The sequence below is a fragment of the Galeopterus variegatus genome, unplaced genomic scaffold, assembly GCF_000696425.1.
Source record: "Galeopterus variegatus unplaced genomic scaffold, G_variegatus-3.0.2 Scaffold4689, whole genome shotgun sequence".
Classification (NCBI taxonomy): Eukaryota; Metazoa; Chordata; class Mammalia; order Dermoptera; family Cynocephalidae; genus Galeopterus; species Galeopterus variegatus.
In genome coordinates, this window is record NW_007730800.1 from 104351 (window position 1) to 124979 (window position 20629).

The 20629-nt window shown below is 35.0% G+C and overlaps 1 protein-coding gene across 3 annotated transcripts; it reads right to left on the reverse strand.

The window, feature by feature from the left end:
* Positions 1-3826: 3826 nt before the first annotated feature.
* Positions 3827-19744, reverse strand: LRIF1 (ligand dependent nuclear receptor interacting factor 1). 3 transcript variants are annotated; one of them, XM_008588155.1, is made up of 4 exons: positions 19442-19744; positions 7569-9078; positions 6071-6343; positions 3827-5205 (listed from the first exon to the last, which is right to left on the reverse strand). In XM_008588155.1, the coding sequence occupies exons 1-4, from the start codon at positions 19507-19509 to the stop codon at positions 4783-4785; spliced, it is 2274 nt and encodes a 757-aa protein (XP_008586377.1). In that variant the 5' UTR covers positions 19510-19744; the 3' UTR covers positions 3827-4782. The 3 variants fall into 3 exon arrangements, with proteins under 3 accessions (XP_008586377.1, XP_008586378.1, XP_008586379.1); XM_008588156.1 differs by having other exon boundaries at positions 7569-9070; positions 19442-19515; XM_008588157.1 differs by lacking the exon at positions 7569-9078 and having other exon boundaries at positions 19442-19527.
* Between the last annotated feature and the right edge of the window lie 885 nt (positions 19745-20629).

Below are 20629 nucleotides of genomic sequence, written 5' to 3' on the forward strand. Positions count from 1 at the left end.
GGAGGACTTGATCACACCTGTCTCAATACTGGACAGATCATCTAGGCAACAAACTGACAGAGGAACAGTTAATCTATCAGACGGAGAGAACAAATCTAAGGTTATTAGAGAGAGGAGGAGGAAGAGGAGAGATTGGATAAGTGGCATAAAGAATAAGTATGATTTCTAACAATGAATATGCTAGTAAAAACTAAATTTAAAAAAAACGGGAAAGCTCCCTAACATTACACAACTCTGAAATCATAAAAGAACAAAATCTATTTCTCACTTAAAAAAAAAATACATAAAAGGAAATTCGGGGAAATGTAGTTCGGCCTAGCCAAGTTGACATATTACAAAGCCACCAGAAGTAGGAATATTTTTCTTAAAGACACAATAAGCAGTTGTTACAGTATATATGCAAGAAATTTTATTCAAGAAAAGATGAGCAATGTTTTCTGAGCTCTTGTATTTGAGTTTCTTGTATTCATTCCTTGTGTGTATACCTACACCTTTTGTTAAAATGTGCCTAGATATGATTCTTGTGGCAGATATCAGCAGCCTACCCAGTATCCACTTTTCTTTCTTACCAACAGAAATTAAATTTTATTTGAACAGTACTGTTCCCAGCCTTCATTGCAATTAGAGGTGGCTATTTAACACAGATTTGGCCAGTGATTAATGACACATGAAAAGAAGTTTTGCTTTCCTAATATATTTCCTTATTGCTTCCTTCTTTCTGCTCCAGAAACTAGAATGAGACATCGGGAGTGAAGCCTTCATGTGACTATGTATTCCTTCTCCTTTCATGTTCACTGGCAATACATCAGTGAAAAGAAAAAAGTAAAAAACTTCGCCTTTTGTGTAGTTTAAACTCTATTATATATCAGCAGACAACAATAAAATTAAATAAGTACAATATTTAGAATATTGATAATAAAAAGAGCTGTGGGAAAAATGTTAAGATTATGGAATTTCAGGAGGCTGGTGGGTGCAAAATTAAACAAGGTGGTGGTAAATACTTCACTGAGAAAGTGACATTTGAGTACAGACTTTAAAAAAGTGAAACAGCAGGCCATTCGGTTAGGTAGAGGAACATTCCAGGTAGTGGGAAAAACTATTGCAAAGGCCTGAGCTGGGAATGTGCCTGCTAAATTTAAGGAACATTTAAAAAGCAGCTTTTTGGTTGAAATTCAGTGGTGATGAAGGACTAGCAGAAGAGAGGAAATGGGACATCTGCAGGGCTTTTAGGCCATTGTGTAGGATTTGGCATCTACTTTGAGAGAAATAGAAAGCCACAAGAGTGTTTTGAACAGGGGAGTGACTTGTTCTGATTCATATTTTTAACAGCTTTTGGCTTTAGACTTTTTATTTTGATCTAAATTATATTTACATAAAAATTGCAAAAATAGTAGAGTTTCCTTATATTCTTCACACCTTTCCATAATCCTAATGCCTGACATCAAGAACAGGAAAGTAACACTGGTACAATATTATTAAGTAAACTATAGACCTTATTTGAATTTCACACATTATTCTCATTTATGTCCATTTTCTATTTGGGCATCCTATCCTGGGTCTCATATTGCATTTAGTTGGATTTTTTCTTCCAGTCCAAATTTTTTTTTCTCCTTACCTTTCAAGACCCTGACACTTTGAAAAATTACCAATCAGTAATTTTGTACAATGTCCCTCAACTTAGGTTCATCTATTTTCTCATGATTAGAAGGTGTAATGATCTGCTTGTGCTGCCGTACCAAAAAACAACAGAAAGTACAGATTAGGTGGTTTAAACAGTAGAAATTTATTTGTCACAGTTCTGGAGGCTGTGAAGTCCAATATCAAATTTCTGGCTGATTCAGTTTCTGATGAGGTCTCTCTTCCTGGCTTGAAGATACCTACCTGCCTTCTCACTGTGTCCTCACATGGCCTCCTCTGTATGCATGTGGGGATGGGTAGGGGGTTGGAGAACAAGCTCTCTGGTGTCTCTTCTTATAAGGACACAAATTCTATTGGAATGAGGGCCAACCCTTATGACCTCAAGTAATTATAACCTTAATTTCTTCCGTAGAGGCCTCATCTCCAAGTACAGTCACACTGGGGGTTAAGGCTTCAACATATGAATTTTAAAAGGAGGGCACAAATGTGTCCATAACAGAAAGATTTGTGCAAAATTCTTTCTCTATGCATCATATCGAGGGACTCATGTTATGTCTTATTACTGGTGATGTTTACTTTGATCACTTAGATAAGTTGGTATCTGCAAGTTTCTCCACTATAAAGTTACTGTCTTTCCATTTATAGTTAATAAATACCTTTGGAGAGAGATTTTGAGACTATGTTAATCCCGTTTGTCCTCAAATTTTTGCCCAGTCAGTTTAGCATCCATTAGTGAATTTTGTCTGCAACTATTATTACTGGGACATTTGCAATGATAATTCTCTACTTCCTCTTTCCATCTGCATTTATTAATTGCAATTGAGCTGTAATAAAGAGCTACCCCTTCTTTCCCATTTTATTTTTATATTAGTATAAAGTCATAGGTATACTTTATTCTAGGGGTTAAATACTATCATTACTTGTTAAAACTATCTCAACTCTGGTTATTAGGAGCTTGAGTTTTTTTTTTTTTTTTTTTTAATATAAACGCCCCCCTTTTTTTTGGGGATTTTTCCCTTACACCCTAAAATGTTTTCGGGGGTTTTTTTTTTTTTTTAAAAAAACCCCCCCCTTTTTTTTGGGGATTTTTCCCTTACACCCTAAAATGTTTTCGGGGGTTTTTTTTTTTTTTTAAAAAAACCCCCCCCTTTTTTTTGGGGATTTTTCCCTTACACCCTAAAATGTTTTCGGGGGTTTTTTTTTTTTTTTTTTTTTAATATAAACGCCCACCTTTTTTTTGGAGCATTTACCTCTGACACCATAAGATGTTCTAGGCTGATCTTGTATTTTCCTTGCCCAGCTCTGGAATCAACAACTTCTCCAATGAGCCCTGGTTCCTTATGTTGAAGAATGGTGTTTAGTAACCAAAATCTGAAGCTAGGTGTGCTCACTCTTCTGGAGCATCACTGCTTCTAGGCTGAGTTATGCAACATATGAATGTATATTTCTTAATTCCAATCCAAAACCACAGGGTGTATTTTAGTCTTCCTCCTTTCCTTACAATGTCTTTCTCCAATAGTCAGAAATCTGGCTTTCATTATCCACAATATATGTACCTATCTGTTCAGTTCTAGTATATATGTAAAGGTAGTTTCAGGATTGCTCTCTCACACACCTGTGAGAAATCCTTTTACTAAGTAGATTACAGCACTTAAGTACTGTTTTTTTTTCTTTAGCTTTTTAGGGTCCAGTCAAGATACCGCTCTATAGTTAACTTAGGTTAGTTATTTACTTCCTTTCCTCCTTTAAGTGTGGTTGTTATTCATTCTTAATACCATTTGCTTTCATTTGTTACTATTTGTATTCCACTTGGGGTTCCCCCTACTTCCTGGCTGGTTTTAATCATTCGTTTATTTGGGGATATGTAAAGGATATGTGAAACATTGCTATGATTCCAAGAGTCAGAGATATATTAAAAGATATAACCAGAGAAATGTTACTTCACTTCATTGTTGCTAACACATTTCCCTATTCTATCCCTTTTCCTGTAGGTATTCAGTCTCACTAGTTTTTGATTTATCCTTCCTGTATTTCTTTTGAACAAATGAGCAGATAACTATGTACTTTCTTATATCCCTTCTTTCTTACATGATGGGTAGGCACGCTACATATAGATATTCTTTTGTGCTTTGCTTTTTTCACTTTACAGTGTATCTTGGAAATCACTCCATATCAATTCAGAGAGCTCTTCCTCATTCATTTCTTACAGCTTTTTAATATTCCACTGTGTGACATACCATAGTTTATTCAACCACTCTTCCTTGAGTGGGCACTTACATTGTTTCCAATACTTTGCAATTAAAAATGATATTGCAATTAATAAACTTTTGCATTCCCACTAGCAATGCATGAATATGCTTATTTCCCCACAGAAAAATTATACATTACAATTTAAAAAGTACTAAATGTGACCATTGTTCAGCTCTATTTTTCAATCTAAGTGTGTATTAATAAACACACAAAAAATACATTTTCCTAGGAATAACACAACACATCACTTTAAGCAAATACATCAAATGACCTAAATTCTAAAACCCATTTTGGATTATAGAAAATTACTTTGTAAAGTTACAAAACAAGTGTCCCTCACTCTTGAGAATGTTTGAATATTTAAGTAATGCTGCTATAATACATTTTCTATCATGGAATTAAAAAAAAAACAAACAATGGTGAGTAGAAGGTATAATCATTTTATGGTAAAAATACCAAGCAAGTACATATACAAACCCGTGCTAAAGCTAAGTTTAGAGCTGATTTCCTCTTTTGGACTGTAGAATTTCAACAGTATACAATACTTATCTATTGTTGGAGTAACACCTAAGTGACTTAGCTAAAGATACAAACAATAACAAAAACCCTGAACAAATATTCAAACTTGGGGAATCTGAGTTAAAATAATAGAAAAATATAACATTTTTCCTTCCAAAAATGTTTCTAAGACAAAGATTCAGGTACCATGTAGATTACTCACAAGTCATATATGAATCAACCTTTTCTGTATTCCTTAAATAAAATTTTAAAATCAACTGATGAAAAAACATGTTTCTTATTCAGACTTTCAGAATGCATCTGTAATTAACTTATTAATACAAAAGTATATTTTAAAAACAGCTATTTCGAAGTCTTTAAGTATAAGACATTTTATTATTTTTGGTGCATCTTCTTACGCATTTCGTCAAGAGCTGCTTCTTTCTCTCTCAGCACCTGTTTAAGTCTTCTTATTTTTTCATCTCGAATGGTTTCTTCTAAGTCTGGTGGCATTACTGGGAAAATATCTTCAGTGTAATTTTTATTAAAGGAATGACTTTGTTCGAAAGCTGCATTTGAACTCAACGTGCCTTTCTCCTGCTTCTCATGAGTATAGTGTATTTTCTCAGATCTCTTTTCTCCTCTAGTTTTGGTGCGATTTGTGAGAATGTTATGTTGAGATACATCTGGAGTTGGTAAAATACTGCTAAGAAGTTGGGAACTGCTGACATTGACTGTGTTATAAGCATTCTCGGTTTTTCTCTTCTTTGTGTGATCCATCTTCTTAATGGTTTTTACTTTTCTTTTCTTATCAAAACTCTGTTGTGACATTGAGTAAGATTCCAAAAGAAAAACAAAATGTTATTGCCATATATATGTAGTGTACTCTTAAATTTAACAAAGTTTGCAGATATAAATATTTAGCAACTAAATTCAATTCAGTGAAATTTACTGAGGACAACTACAGCAGGAAAAAAATGGTTCCCACTGTATGGTGTCAGAATGAACATCAACGTCCTAATCATATTCACTGAGAATAAGTTGGTTAATTCATATTTTCCTGCTCCAATCAAGTATTAGAAGCCATACTGACCTACCAGCAAAAATGTAACAGCACTTGTGAAGCGCCTGAAAAATACAATTGATTTCATTTTTTCTATTCCTTTGCATAGTAAGCACATGTGAAAGATTTTCATTGAGAAAGTGTGAGTTCAGATTTTAAATAATAATAAAATATTCATAAGTTGAATGACAGTAGACAAAGTTATAGGGACATTTCATTATTATTGACTGTATAGGTTGCTTAAATGTTTGTACTACATAATACTGCAGTGAACATCTGCATGCTTATAGTATGTACTACACATGGATTACTTCCTTTAGATAGAGTCTTCAAAGTAGGATAACTAGTTAAAAAGCCAGGGCCACTTTCTTATATTGCTACAATGAACAACATAGAAGGTGAATAAAAACACTTAAAACAACATCTTTTACTGTACATGCATTTTACCATTTATGCATATATGGTTCTTTTTGGTATATTATTTTGGTATAATACACACATTTGCAAATTTGGTAACAATTATCATTCATACTAATGAACAAGGCTAAAAACCAAATCAAGAAAATAAATACATTTAAGAATCTTTTTAGTATCTACAAAGGACCCTTTAAAATCTATTACCTGTTTTCTTTCTTCTTTCTTTACCACAAACTCTGTCTCTTTGTAAGTTCCACTCTTCACCAAACTGTTAAAGGAATCAAAACCTTCTCCAGAGCCCAGATGGTCAGGAATTCGAGAAAGGCACACTCTCACATCTTTAGTAAGACCAAATATCTTTTTAAATTCAGCATCACTCTTCAGATATAATGCCTTACTACTTCTTCCTTGAGAATCTTTCTTGTTATTTCTTTCTTGAATACCTTTTTCTAATGTCGATGCCATCTCATTCTGGATCTGGAATTAAGAAAAGAAAACACAAACATACTGCTAATTACTCAAATTATTTTATCAGACTAATAACTGATTACCTCATCTTACATAAAAGAACACATCATGCTTTAAAATCCTAAATGGTTGGTTTACACTACCTTTGCCTTACCACCACTCAAAAAACTGAATTTAACTGAGTACAAATTTAAAATATTCCTTGCAGGGAATATAAACAATTCTTTATTTAATTGGTTGCACTAGAAAGGTTAACAGGTAGTCAATTCCCAAGCAACTGAAATGAAAATACAGACTAATGACAACTTAAAAATAATCTATATGACATTATTTAGAAATTGTAGTCTTCTGGAAAAGCCTTATGCTTTTAATCAATCTTGTACTTAACAATCAGAATTTATCTCCTTACATCACCAGAGTTCAATGAATTCTGTACTGAAGGGAAGAGATGCTGACATTATTAAGTTCACCTCTAAGTAAGCAAGGAAAAGGTGGGTATAAATACTTAATAAGCACACACACACACATAAGTAGAACAGACAGGTAACTATCTGAGTATGTTGGGTAATTGGAAAAAAAGTCAGAAAGAAGGGCTAAAAATAGGAAAGAAAACTTGTCCACCAAAGGACAAAAAAACCCCCAAAACAAACCATCAATGAAAGATGTTGTTAAAAATCCCATTTCCACAAATGACTGAAATGTACTGACTAGTCCTGTCCCACCCTTTCCATTGTCTACCCCCCAAAATTGCTAAGTATCTCCCCATCACCACCACCACACACACACAAAAAAAACCACACAAAAATCAGTTCTCTTATATGCAGATTGACCTCTTCATATACTAAAAGTAGGCTATTAAATACATATGTGCATATATATGAATGTGTACATATGTATGCATACACACACACACACACAATTTTACTAAGCTTTGAATTCACATTATCCTTCCCGGACCCTCTTAAACCTGTTCTACGATTTTTTGCTTGTTTTACTTTAAAGATTTAACATGCCAAATGATTCAACAGAAAGATATTGTTTGACTCTTCTAACTGGACTCCTCCTCAAATACTCAGATGAAAGCTTTGACTTAAGTAAGCATTCATGTGTGTATGGTACGTGTGTGGTGGGGTGGGGGACAGGGGAGAAAGTATCATAGATCACTTTGAGAATTAAGAAAGAAAAATTTTCTATATAGATATATAAAAAGAATACCCTGACATGGGAAAATTACCTTTGGTTCTTGGTCTCTGAAAACACACTGTTGTGAAGTAACAGTTGTTGCATCAACAGAGGAACTTATTTCCTCTATGCTCTGGATGGTATTTCCTTTTCTGGGGGCATTTTGTCCTGTACTAAATCCATCTGGAAAGACTGGCTTTGTAAATAAAGTCTTACTCTGTTTTAAGTAGTTACTGCATTGGTTCATATTATGTGGATTTGTGGTAGAAAGAGATGGTTTCTCCACTTTTTTATTCTTCTCTGCACTTAGATTGATCATGGAGGCAAGCTTGGTATTTGAAAGTGATTTTGTCTCCATCTGGGAAGATTTGCTTTTAGCCAAAACAATATTTACAACCTCTCTGGATATGTCTGTGACTGGGCTTGAGCTCACTATCTGTGATGTGTCTTTTCTTAGAGGAATATCAGGAGAAACAGAATTCTGTTGGTCATTTGGTGATGGCAGAACATCTGTCCCCTTTTTAGCCAATAGATAGACTTTCCCATTAAACATAACTAAAGCATTATCTTTAATAGGCATACTTTTGGACTGTGTCCCACTAGGATCGATGGTACTCAATGGTGGCATATTTATAGTATTATCTCCCAAGCTTTTCCTGTCTACAAAAGTTTTTAAAACCTTTGAAGCCACAGTGTTTGAAGACTTAACAGGAACAACAGATGGAGTACAAGGTTGTAGATTTTCATGAAAAATCCATTTCACAGGAGTAGCTTGAGAATGCTGATCACCTTTAAATTGTGTCTCTGTAGCAACATTCATTGGAAACTGTGTAGTATTTAGTATCAGTGGCTTTGCTATTTCTGTAACAGGTTTGGGGTAAATGTTTTGAAAGTTCTTGGTAACTACATTTTTCACTGTTTTTACAGGAGACACGTAAATAACAGTTGGCATTTGGGAGGCCTCAACTGTTCCTGAGGTACTTGTGGTTGCAGTTGCAAGTATCTTTTGCTGAACCAAAGGAGGCAATGATGACGCTGGTACAGATTTCACTTCAGCATGGGCTGGAATCTGTAAATGATGCCCAGAAGGCAAAACTGGAGACTTCACAGTCATTGGAAGGCTCTGAGTATTGACTACAATATAAGATGAATCATTTTGTGTTGAGGAGGGAGGAACAGCAAATGTTTGCATGGTGAGTCCATCAATTTTCACACCATGACTCTGAACTTTAGAAACTGATGAAGCAAATTGTTCAGTTCCCACTGAAGTAACTCTACCTCTTTCTGCTGAATCTACTGTCCTTGTAAGAAAATAGTTTGAAGAACTGGCTGGCTGAAAAATGGGCAATTGAACTGATGCACTTGTGGAAGAACTGGAAATCTGAGTCTGAAAAGTAACTTGAACTGGTTTTCCTGTATTCCCTTTCAAAGTATCAGACATGACTGAAGATTGAACTAGTGGTATAAGATTTCCAGAAGAATTAGGAATTGGAAGTAACTGCAGAAGATTTTTTCCATCCGAGCCAATCGTCTGAACTACTTGGTACATGCATCCTGAAACACTTAAAAGAACATTATAAGTAAATAAATACAACATACTACATGGTATATACATTTTATTTAAAAACAAATATTTGCAAATATTTTAAAATATTAAAATATAATAAAAGTATATAATTTTTCATTTTGAGTTTTCAAAGTGAAATGTTATAAAACAAAGATTTTGAAATAGAAGAGATTATCAAAAATATAGTTAGCTTTGATTTAGATCTTCTCAAATAATTAGGCAATGGGTATGAGATATTAACATTTACTCCTAAAACGAAAAGTAGACATTTCTAAGGTTTTACCTGTATAAAATAATGCCACTAGAATAGGTTCCTCTTAAACTATTACCAGCATCCCTTCTCCTCCTACTTAGGGAAATATCCTCTTATTCCCCTTTTTGCACTTACTGATCAGGATTCTCATTCCACCTCCACTTATGTTTGTTCTATTTCCCTCTATTTCCCCCCAATCTGTCATCTTCCGACTGACAATGATTCGCAAGTTCTACTGTCAGCCATTCTTCTTTTGCTTAAGACATCTCTTAAGGTGATACCTTAGTCTGCCACATTTTTGTATCATAGACTTAACCAAGTTATTCATATAGAAACGATTTTCTTCTTTATTGTTTCAGTGCATTTGAAGTTTGGTGCTAAATAGTCCTCGGTATAGCAATTATTTATATTAGTTTACTATCAATTGCCTATGAATCCATACATATATTACCATAATTTTAGCTGAATAGTTTTCAATCAATATGGAACAGAATGGAAATCAATAATTTATTTTTTATCCAGCCAATTTTGATCCTCATGCTTATGAGCTATTTCTTAGTACAAATTGTCTTAAGAAAAACCAATATATGCTAATTTGTGTGTATAATCAATTACATGGGGATTACTTCAATGTAGACACCTCAAGTTATTTATACCTAAAACTATCTTTCAGCCCCTTGAAAATACTGAGCTCTCATGGGACTTAATGCCATTGCACGTTATCACTCCACTTAGGCACTCCTCCCCCACCCAACTTTTCACTTAGGTCAAGACTCAGCATAAATTATATTTCCGAAGAGATACATTCTCTGACCACCTTGACTATCCTTGCCATTCCTTCATAATTGGTCTATGTTACATCTGTTAATTTCCTTCATGATACATATCACAGGTTGTCACCATATATTAACTATGCTAGTTTGCTTGTCTATAGACTGTCTCTCATGCTAAATTCTACCAACATGAGTGCAGAGTCCACATCCTACAGACCCAGTAGGGTCTCAGATGACTAAGGTCAAATGAAGAAAAAAATTCAAGGGCAAAAATAACAATAATTATTAGGAGTCTCAAAAGCATAAAGGTGTTTTTTACTACTGATAGTTTAGTTTTAAAACTCTCAGGTAATAATAAAAATAACTGCCAAAAGTTCAATGCATCCTAGGAAGTGCTGGAACTCAGTTTTACCTTTCTGCAACCCAAATAACACCATCCTATCCCTACAAAAATTTAAGTCTTCTGAACACTTCATGGTGCTTCAAAATATTATACTGACTTTAAGTAAATTAAAAGTTCATCTCTAATGAGAAGCATGAAGCCAAAGAAAAGTGTGAATTCTTGCTTTCAAGGCTTAAAGATGAAACTCCACCTTCATCACCTCCTTGCCTCCCAAAAAAGCACATTTCAACTGGATGAAAACTTATTCAACATTAATGCATTAAACAAAACTTTATTGAGTGTCTGTTATGGTTTAGGCACCAGGCTGAATTATGGGAAAAGGATCAGTAAACTACAGCCTGTATATACACAGTCTCTGTATTTGTACAGCCTACAAGCTAAGAATGGTTTTTATATTTAAAATGATTGAAAAAAATAAAAAAGAATAGTATTTCATGACATAAAAATTACACAACTCAAATTTCAGTATCTCTAAATAAAGTTGTACTAGTACATAGTTCACACTCATTTTTTATGTTTTGTATATGGCTGCTTTCATGTTACGATGGTAGAGTTGAGTAGTTACAGCAGAGATCATATGGCTCAAAAAGCCTAAACCTACAACACTTACTATCTGGCCCATCACAGAAAATGTTTGCTGGCTCCCAGGCTAGATCAACCTAAAATCCCTTAAAGAACATAAACTACCAGTATGTGAACATGTGAACGGGCAATTATTATTAAGTCAGATAAGTATATGTATTTGAATGAATAACAAAATGCTTGCTCCTCTTCTTAAAATAGTCTGCTCCCAAGGCTTCCTAGAAAGGACATTCTCCTACCTCTGTAGTGACAACTCAGTCTTCTTTGCTAACTTATCCTATTTGAATAGACCTTTAAATGTAGTTCACCAAAGTTCAGACAAAACTCTTCCTAGTCTGTACTCTTTTCCTAGGTGATTTCTTTTATATGCATGACTTCAATTAAATTATCACATATATCGACAATTTCAATATTTGTATCTGTAGCTTCTTTGAGATTCAGGCATATATATCATTTCCATTCAGAATCTCAAAGATTCCTAAAACTCAACATGACCAGAATATCTCTGCCCACCTTAACCCTCAAAATCCCTTCTCCTTCAGTATTTTCTTCTTTGGTAAATAACATCTCATCTTTCTTAGATATTTAAGTCAGAGCAGATAAATCCTGTTTATCCCCAATATTCAATCCATCACAAAATCTTATTGACATTATCTCCTAAATTTCTGTTGATCTGTTCAATTCCTTCCAAATCAACTGTCACCACTGTAGTCCAAGCAAACATCATCTCTGGCTTAAACTCCAACAGTAGCATCATAATTAATCCTCTTTCCTTCAGTCATATCCTCTCCCTTTCAATTCATTCAGCACACTAATGCTGGTCCTTTCATGCCTAAAACATTAGAGTGGTAGAAGGAAAACCATCACTTCTGATGCCAAAAAATTGGGCAATTCTATTAAAGTTTGTGAGATGCCAAGGAAGACAAGGATTAAAAATGTTCACTGGAAATAACAGCATGAGGGTCAATTGATGGCTTTAATATGAGCAGTTTGGTGAGGAGAGGAGTTGCTGAGGAGTGTGAATATGAATATACCAAGTATAGACAACTCTTTTATGAACTCTGTCATGAAGAAAAGAAAGACTGGCAAGAAGCTGGAGGAGAAATGGGGTCAAAGAAGGGATCCTTCTTTTTTACTTCTTTTTTTAAGTTTAGATGAACCAGAACATATGTAAATGCTCATGTGAACCAGTTAGGAGGAAGAAACTTGCGAAAAGGAGAAAGAGGGATAATCAACGAGAAGGAGGTAGGAAATGGGAACCAGAAAACATGTAGAGGGACCAAACCTTTAAGAAAACTGGAAAAATATCTCCTTCCATTGGAACTTGAGGAAAGGTTAGGTACATTTGCAGGTAAACCTACAGCTTTGGTGTCAGAAGGCTGAGGTAATTTTGATCTAAGGGATTTTATTTTCTTTATAAAATAGTACAGGACATCATCTGCTAAGAATAAGAGCAAAAACAGGGAGACACTTGAGGAGAATCAGATTTGAAACAATCTTTGAGAATAAACTGACCACAGAAAATACGAGAGTTGCCAGGTAATATTGATGGCTCAGACAGACAGATAGTGTTTATGAATTTGTAGTGGTACCCATCTGTACTCTTGTGAGATTTCCCTTCTCTCACCAGGCATAGGCAAAAAGAAAGCATATTGCTGAGTTCATCCAAGGTTGGAGTGGCTTCAGAAGGGTACAACAAAAATCAAAGAGAAGCAAAAGACTTTAGGATATTGGTATTATTAAAATGATAAAATATAGAATTACTAGTCATGACAGATTAAAAGGAAAATTGTGAGCTAGGTACCAATTCAGTGATAGGAAGTTGGTAGATGATGTTAATGAGCCATAATTAAGAACATGCAAGAAAGCTGTCTTGAAGCCCACTCTTCTGCAGTGTTGTTTTCTTTCTTAGTATTCTACTAAAACCTCATTCTCAAAGATAACGAAATGTCTTCACAATTAAATCTGTCTTTACTCTATCCTCAGTCCCTAGGTTCTTTCTGTTGCAACTGATAATGCTAGCTAATTATCTAACTCTCTATCTTGAACCTCTTCCCTATTGTGGTTTTCTTGTGTACAATTTGTTTCTCTTGACTTTGTTAATGCTCCCTTTATTCTTCATTTTCTGCATCCAATTATGACTATTCCCCAAAGTACACTTCTTGACCCTATTTTTCTCCTGCAAGACAGTCTTTCTTAAAGACTGTACTAATTTTCATGGCTTCAACTATTTCCCTCAGCTATCTCCCTCACAATAACAACTCCCATAGTTATATCCTTTTATTCCTGTTCCCTAATATTGACCTTAGCTCCATATTTGTGATATCTTACCAAAAAGTTTCATTTTTAATACCATCACTTTAAATTCAACAAGTTAAAATTATTTTCTATTGAAAACCAGCACTCTATACTCCCATAAAACCATGTGGCAGCTATACTATCTAATATAGGTTTTAAATCACCTAGTCATCTGACTTTTCTTTATCATCCTTCTTATTCACTTTTGATTTGCCCACAGCACCTTGCACATGTTTACAAAAGGTAAACATTCAATACACATATACTAAATGAATCACCAAGTCTATAAAGTTTTCTTTTTAACAGATCTTACCCATATTTTCTTTCTGCACCACTGCAACTTCCACCATCTAGAACAGACCTTCATGTTGTGTCTAGCACTCATCGTTTCATCCCTATACTTTAATGTGATGTTTAAACTAGTTTTTCTGACTACTGCCACTATTGACTATGCACTTCTGGCAGATTAAAATGGTTTTCATCCTGTTACCTCATAGCTCAATGTTTCAACATTCATTATTGCTAATTCGGTTTGACATGAAAATCATCTACAATCTAGCCCCAACCAATCTCCACAACAGTACTGTCTACAGATTCTCAACATGAAATCTCTGCTGTTACCAGAGAGATCTCTTTGCTATTCTGGAACATGCCAAGTACATTATTTACTCTAAGTACTCTTTATTTTTTTTCTTTTCCAACAATATAAAATGAGGATCAAATTCTATCTTCTCCATGAAATATCTGCCAGTCACGCAAACTCACATTAATTTCTTTCAATTCATACTCCCTAAGGTACTTCCATTGGTGCCACTAATGCTCTGAGTTATATATGCCTTCTCTTCCTTACCTTTAATTTATTAGCTAATTTTTTAAAATGAGTAAAGTATTGTTTTCCTCAGTAAAATTTAAATTCCTTGAAGGTGAGAGACTGAAGCATTTAAATTGCAATTGTTCTTCCAATAGGAAGCATAGCGGGTCCTCAGAAAATATTATATAAGAAATGATGCAGTTCTTTCCAACTGCCATTTCAAGTCAACTGTCTGAATGCCTTTTATTGTTTACTCTCCTTTAGCTTACTTACGTACTTCATCTATCAGTAATATCTGCCTAACAAATTAGAAACTTCAACAAAGGAGAACCCATGACTTTACAATTATTAGAAAAGGAGCAATCACGATTTAATTAACATGGTATTTAAACAAATTACACAGATTTCTGATATTTCACACTACATTATATGGCCTCTACATTTCTGCTTTACAAAACAAAATTTGTAACTAATGTACAAACCATTTTCAAATCTAATCATTGGATTTTTACCCCTTTCTTTTCTTCTATTTCATCTCCAAAAAGGAAAATGCAGCTTCCTTTATGTCAATATATCAGTAGAGAGTCACATAATCCACCACAGACTATAAATTCCTTAAAGGTAGGTTATCCTATTCATATCTATATCCTCTGCATCTAATAGAGCAACCGGACATTGTAGACAATAATGTTAGCTGAATTGAATCCTACAAGCTGTAATAAAAAACAATCCACGATTTCCTGGCAACAAAATGGAATGAGTTCTAAAAATTAAACTGAAATGCACTATGCTAAGGAGAGAAGTGACAAAACAGGTTGAAATTCATATTCCTTCAATCAACGTATGTTTTTTTCAGATCTAGAAGGAACCTTCCATTTAAGATACTAACTAAAACCTTACAAAGACTCTGTTTTCTTAAAGATCATATTCTGCCAGCTAATGCCAAAAGTAAAACTAGAACAATATTCTGCATACCATGCTCTGGTCTGGTCACTTAAAGAGAAGAATCATCAACATGCCAATTACTTTACATCAGCTGTTGTTTGAACTGACAAACTACTATGGAAAAGTAATGCAGTTTAAAACTTTAAAGGAGAAAAGAGGAATACATTAGAAAATTACAGGCTTCAATCCTGGCTCTTCCAAATACTAGTTGACTGAAAAATGTACTTAACCTCTTCAAATCTACTTCTTCATATGTCAATTGGTAAAAATAAGGTTTGCTATGAGAAGTCAATGAAATTATTCTCCAGGAGCATGACAGTTATTACCCTCCATTAAAATATGTAATTGGTTTCCAAAAATAAGGAAATGAATGAATCTGGTAAATCGAAAATATGATGAGAACTTTAATAAAAAGGCTTATTAAATATGATGATGATATTATATAGCTTCTGACATTTTTGACTATTCTAATGCTGATTAAGGCATTTGCATATTAGAAATGAAAAGATAAAATCATTGGAGGCTAATGAATATTTTTGTGAAATATATTTTTTCAATCGCTAAGAAATTTTCCATCTTATTATCTATGATATAACATTATGTACCTACATAATGTAAAATATATATATATACATATATATATAGGGACGTATTGTAATAACATATACAATAATATATAAATATCATGTACATAATAGATACGTTATTATAATAGTTGTCATTAACTGTACTTCTAAGCAACAACCCAGCAAGGTGGGTATTACCTTTTCCATTTTACAGTTGTGAAAATGGAGGTTTAAAAATATTAAATGACTTACTCATAATTACAGGCTCTCCTTGAGCAAACTTATCCACTCTATTCATTCATCTTAGCATAACCCTGCCATAACAGAGTCCAAAAAATATCAAGTGCATAAACTGAGAGATTAATAACAGATTTCATTACACAGTATTGTACGTGTGTATGTGTGTATGTATGTCTTTCTCTCCCTCCCTCCCCTACACACTCACATAAATCACAAAAGTAAAGATAATAAAACTTACACTGTATACAACTAAATGCACACTGAAGTGATAATGAAACATCATCTTTCAAATCAAACCAAGCCTCCTGGTGAGAACCCTAATTTTAGCTCATCATTTGAAAACAAAGGCTAAGGGAGGATAGAAGCCAATTGACAACACATGACATCTTAATTCCTATTAACGTGGGATGTATAATCATAGGCTTGTATTATAATACAAGTATCTCTAAGATAATAACTCCCAAGTATCTATTTTCAGTTCTGATTCTGCCTGACTTTCACATTCAATTATTTCTCAGATTGCTTTCTTGGTTTCTCATCTCAGTTAATTTACCAATATCTACCCAGAAAACTTACATCATAATTGATCCACCTTTCTTTGTGCCAATTCACTAACAAGGTGAATTGTTAAATTCCTAAATTCCTTTCCACATTTCTTTGAATCCAACCTCTACTATACATCAGCTAGTTCAGGCCCTCAGAATTTCTGAAAAGATAACTGAAGTAAAATCCTTTGATGTGGATCCCTCACCCTCAAATTCACACTGCCATCAGTTATCCAAAATGCATACTGACCATCCCTGTCATTTTCTTAAAATCCTTTTCTTAAAATCCTTTGAACAATTTCCAATAGATGAAGTCTATCTATTTATTACTTTTAGTACAGAATCAAGCAATTTATTACTAACACCAATTGTTAGTAATAAAACATACTCATGATTTATTTACCAATTCCCTCTGCCTGAGCAAATTCCCATTCATCTTTAACTGGATAGCTGATACTTAGTTTCCCAACTTGGCTGCTCCTGAAACCTTCCTACAACTCCCTTCCTCTACGCCCTTACAGCATCTTGTGCACAATGCTATCATAAAATTATTACATCTCCCCTCCCCCAGACTGTAAGGTTTCTCATGGGTACAGCCCATGTCCTATTCTTTAATCAGCCTCCCCATTTAAGCAGTGTATCACATACATAGTTGGCACTCAATGAATGCTGTTTGACCAAATGTTTAAACCGTACTGATAGTAGTAAGTGGTGAACTAGGATATGAACCTAGATATCTTTAACTCCAAAGCTTACATTCTTCCCACTATACCATTCTGACTCCTGCTTTGCTCTTTGCTAATAAAACCCAAATCAAAATAAATGTATGCTATCACAAATATCTTCCAGATCTTTCCTTTGTACTTTAAGATTAAATTTGGACTTTCCATTCAATGCCCTGGTGAATTAGAGATACTACAAATGATAAACATCTGTATCACATTACTAAAAATTTTTAAAAAGGAAAAAAGCAGTAATTCAAGAAAAATTCAAACATCTACAGAAAATAAATGATATATGATTGTACAGTCATTTTAACTTAAGAAAATAAGTGTTAATACCATCAAAAATATTATCAAAAAATAAGAAATCTAAGCTTCCAATAAACTAAAAGAGCTGGCATTAATTACATTACTTACAAAATTATATTTGAACATCATGCAGATTGTTACTTACAAAACGGAATAGAATCAAATATACAACCAATAACCAAAGTGTCAAACAGCTTCAGAAAGACATCTAATAAAAGTCCCAAATATGTGATGTAAAACCTCAGTGACTTAAATAAATGCATTCAAAGATAATAAAAACAATAATGCATAAATCAATGAGTTAATTAACTCAAAATGACTTACGAATGTAACCAAAACATATTTCAATTTGCAATGTTATAAAAAAATTCCCAATATAGCCAAAAGGATTAGAAACCAGATAAAAGAATTAAAGTACACAATAAATAAAAATGTAAAGTTCTATAGCTTATCCCTGATATTAAAAAAGAATGCAATCCTAAAACAAATTGCCTGTAAGTTACATTAAGTGAGATGTCACGAAACATCCAGGTACTAAAATAACATAGGAGAAATTAAACAATCATTAAATGGTAATTCTACTTTTGCATATCTATACATGACACTATTTCTGCCTCTTCCCTCAAACTTTCACCACAAAATTAAAAAACAAAAACAAACAAACAAAAAAACACGTACACAAAAGCTGGCTCTTTTTATGGTTTGAAATACAATGGTCCTTTCTTGGCAGTTCTTCAATATTGTTTTAGCTCACTGCTATTAGTGACCATTTCCCTTTAAAATATTTTGCATGTTTTTAAAGAATCATCATAACTTAAGCCTCCATTACAATCCGGTTGTGTATATACTTGTAATTAAAAGAAACCTACTTCCTAGGCTAAAATGTGTACAAAATTAAAGATGTATTTTTATAATAGTAATAGCTAACGTTTAAATAGAGCTTTATTCTTTTTCTACACTCTATTCTACATTTATTCATTCGCTTAATCTTTAAAATATTTCTAGGTGCTAGTATTTACAGATTCAAAACTGAGGCATTTTCATGAGTTCTGCATCTTAGTTTCCATGCTCATTCCTTTTCCTTCTGCAGATCTATTATCTTTCTCACCACTTACAGTACATCCAGTAACCATGGAGACTACAAGTTCAAAACATTCTGCCTTAGCTAACATTTTGTTCCTATTTAATCTTGATTAATACAAGCTTAAAAAAAAACTTAGTTACTGGTAATGTGTTCTCTAAATTTAAAATTTAAGAATGTAGTTGGAATCTCCCCATGTCAAATATAGTTCCTCTACATTGACAGCCAATGAGATTCCTTCTCATTCTACCTGCTTCAAATACTCTGTCCAAAAGCACTGATTTTACACAATTTCTCTATTTTTACTTTTCTCTCTTCATATAAAGCTATTATTTCAATTTTTAAAATATTTAATTCCCTTCTTCTAAAACCATTTTTCTTCAGCTATATATATCCTTTCTTTCTAACTCTATTTTCCCTAATGGTGCAGCTCCACCACGGCTACACTTGCTAATCCGCGCCGACTGCTGCGTGTTTTTCTGCGTTTGCGCGAGAATGTTCCAGAAGGCTTTGGTCACACAAGAGCGTCGGCCATGCTGATTTTCCTTTCCCGTGGAGATCTACTCCGCCCATGAAACTTGAGACGCTGGAGTGCTGCGAACGAGGGAAGGGGCTGCCCGCCTCAGGCTCTAAAGAGGTTTTACATTTCCAGGAGAACGTGGTCTAAGGGCTATAAGCGCCGGAGACAAGCACTTCCCGCTGGAGTGGCGCACCCTACAGTGTCAAGCTCCTCAGAAGTGCAGAGTGTCCTGAAACGACAGGCGACTGGACACGCTGCTAAGAGACTGGGCGAGGGGCGGGCGTGTGGAGTATTCGAAACCGGTACTTACCAATGCGAGGCGTTGCCTGAACTTTCCTCTGCGGGTTTCAGGAAGACCCTCTGCAAATTATTGGACATTTTATAGGGATGGGAGGGAACAGCTCATCCAGGAAAGTGGGTCGAGTGGGGCCGCAGTTCTCAAAGGGGCGAGAACAAGACCGAGAGAATGTTGGGCTGGAGTTGTCTGCAGCAACTACGGGGTGGGTTCTGTGCGGAAGGGAGAGAGGAAGGTTCTCCAGAGAGCCTACTCCCAGGCTTCCGAGGGAGGTGGCGCCACCCAGAAGCCGGAAGACTCCAGGCGGGTGACGACGCCTTCTCTGCCTAACGCTGAGAGCGCCGGCCCAAGTCTCCGCCCCCCAGAGCCTACGTAATCGCCCCAGAACTCCCTGGAGCAGGCGCGGGAGGCGTGGTCGTAAGCGACGCCCCTCTGAGGGCCGTCTCAATGGTGGACGCCGTGCAACCTGGCTCTGTCGACCCCGCCCGCCAAAGCCGCTGGCGAGAGCAGAACTCAGCCTGCTGCTTCCGCGTTCGTCACATCCGGTAGCTGAGGTGACTGGTTCGGTAAAGCTCCGCCTTTATGTTGCAACCCAATGGCAAGTGAGGTTTGCAATCTCTTCTTCCGGATCAAGGAACGAATAGCAAAAGAAAATTCTCCAGACGCCTACGCAAAATAAAATGTTTCCGGGGTCAGTCCTAAATTTTCTGCCTTTGTACTCGCTGCTGGTGTAGGTTTTCCTCTCCTGGCAGTGCTTTAAAAGACGTTGGCAGGGTTTTTGGGGGGTTGTCATACACTCCTGGCATGTGAAAGTATTAAACGCTTGCCTGTGGCCAGCGATGTATTGTTGCTACTTCTCTGAAGGTTTATCATTTTTTTTCTTTCCTGAATCCTTGCCTCTAGATTTATTTAACCCTTTGCTCCACGCTCACGATCAGGCTTGGTCAAAACTATTACTTATTATCATACAGTTAATTCGTTCATTCTCATAGTTTCGTTCCCTGTGTAACCTTTTTTTTTTTTTTTTTTTGGCAACTTGGTTGGATCTCAAGAGAAAAGTTTTTCGGAAGTCTCTTGAATCCTGCTGTTAAGTCGCTGAAAAATGGGTTCAGTTTCTGGTGAAGGGGTTGGAAATTCTAGTTCAGCTGGAGCTAGGAAAAAGGTGTGGGCGGAGTGGTTTTGAAGATTCAGTTTTATGACAGT